Source organism: Myotis davidii, unplaced genomic scaffold (assembly GCF_000327345.1).
Source record: "Myotis davidii unplaced genomic scaffold, ASM32734v1 C63762272, whole genome shotgun sequence".
Taxonomy (NCBI): Eukaryota; Metazoa; Chordata; class Mammalia; order Chiroptera; family Vespertilionidae; genus Myotis; species Myotis davidii.
In genome coordinates this window covers 1-1,158 of record NW_006375940.1, presented here as the reverse complement: position 1 = coordinate 1,158, position 1,158 = coordinate 1, and the positions used below count along the sequence as shown (strand labels likewise).

Sequence of the window (1,158 nt, the reverse complement as noted above, 5' to 3'; positions counted from 1 at the left end):
TGTAAAAAGTCAAAATTCATTATACATCAGAGGGCTCACACAGGAGAGAAACCTTATGTGTGTAATGTATGTGGCAAATCCTTCAGCCAAAAGGGAACCCTCACTGTACATCGGAGATCACACTTAGAGGAGAAACCCTATAAATGTAACGAATGTGGGAAAACCTTCTGTCAGAAGTTACATCTCACTCAACATTTGAGAACTCATTCAGGAGAAAAACCCTATGAATGTAGTGAATGTGGCAAAACCTTCTGCCAAAAGACGCACCTCACGCTCCACCAGAGAAATCATTCAGGGGAGAGACCCTATCCGTGCAATGAGTGTGGGAAATCCTTCTCCCGCAAGTCAGCCCTCAGTGACCATCAGAGAACACACACAGGAGAGAAACTCTATAAATGTAATGAATGTGGAAAGTCCTACTACCGAAAATCTACCCTGATTACACATCAGAGAACACACACAGGAGAGAAACCTTATCAATGTAGTGAGTGTGGAAAATTCTTTTCTCGAGTGTCATACCTCACTATACATTATAGAAGCCATTTAGAAGAGAAACCCTATGAGTGTAATGAGTGTGGCAAAACCTTCAATTTGAATTCAGCCTTCATTAGACATCGGAAAGTACACACGGATGAGAAACCCCTTGAATGTAGTGAATGTGGAAAGTTTTCTCAATTCTCATATCTTAATGACCATCATACAACTCCTTTAGGAGAGAAACCCTATCAATGTAATGAATGTGGGAAAACTTTCCTTGAAAATTCAGCCTTTGACGGACACCAGTCAATTCCAGAAGGAGAGAAATCCTATGAATGTAATATATGTGGGAAATTGTTCTCCGATTTATCATACTACACTGTACATTATAGAAGTCATTCAGAAGAGAAGCCCTATGGATGTAGCGAATGTGGGAAAACCTTCTCCCATAATTCATCCCTCTTTAGACACCAGAGAGTACACACAGGAGAGAAGCCCTATGAGTGTTATGAATGTGGAAAGTTCTTTTCTCAGAAGTCGTATCTCACCATACATCATAGAATTCATTCAGGAGAGAAGCCTTACGAATGTAGTAAATGTGGAAAAGTCTTCTCTCGGATGTCAAACCTCACTGTACATTATAGAAGCCATTCAGGAGAGAAACCCTATGAATGTAATGAA

General features: G+C 40.2%; 1 protein-coding gene across 1 annotated transcript; it reads left to right on the top strand.

Moving 5' to 3' along the window:
• Nucleotides 1-3: 3 nt before the first annotated feature.
• On the top strand, nucleotides 4-1,155 carry LOC102769771 (RB-associated KRAB zinc finger protein; the record flags this gene model as incomplete). The annotated part of the gene is made up of 1 exon (XM_006777737.1): nucleotides 4-1,155. A coding segment is annotated over one exon (1,152 nt), but the record flags the coding sequence as incomplete, so codon positions are not given.
• Nucleotides 1,156-1,158: the final 3 nt, after the last annotated feature.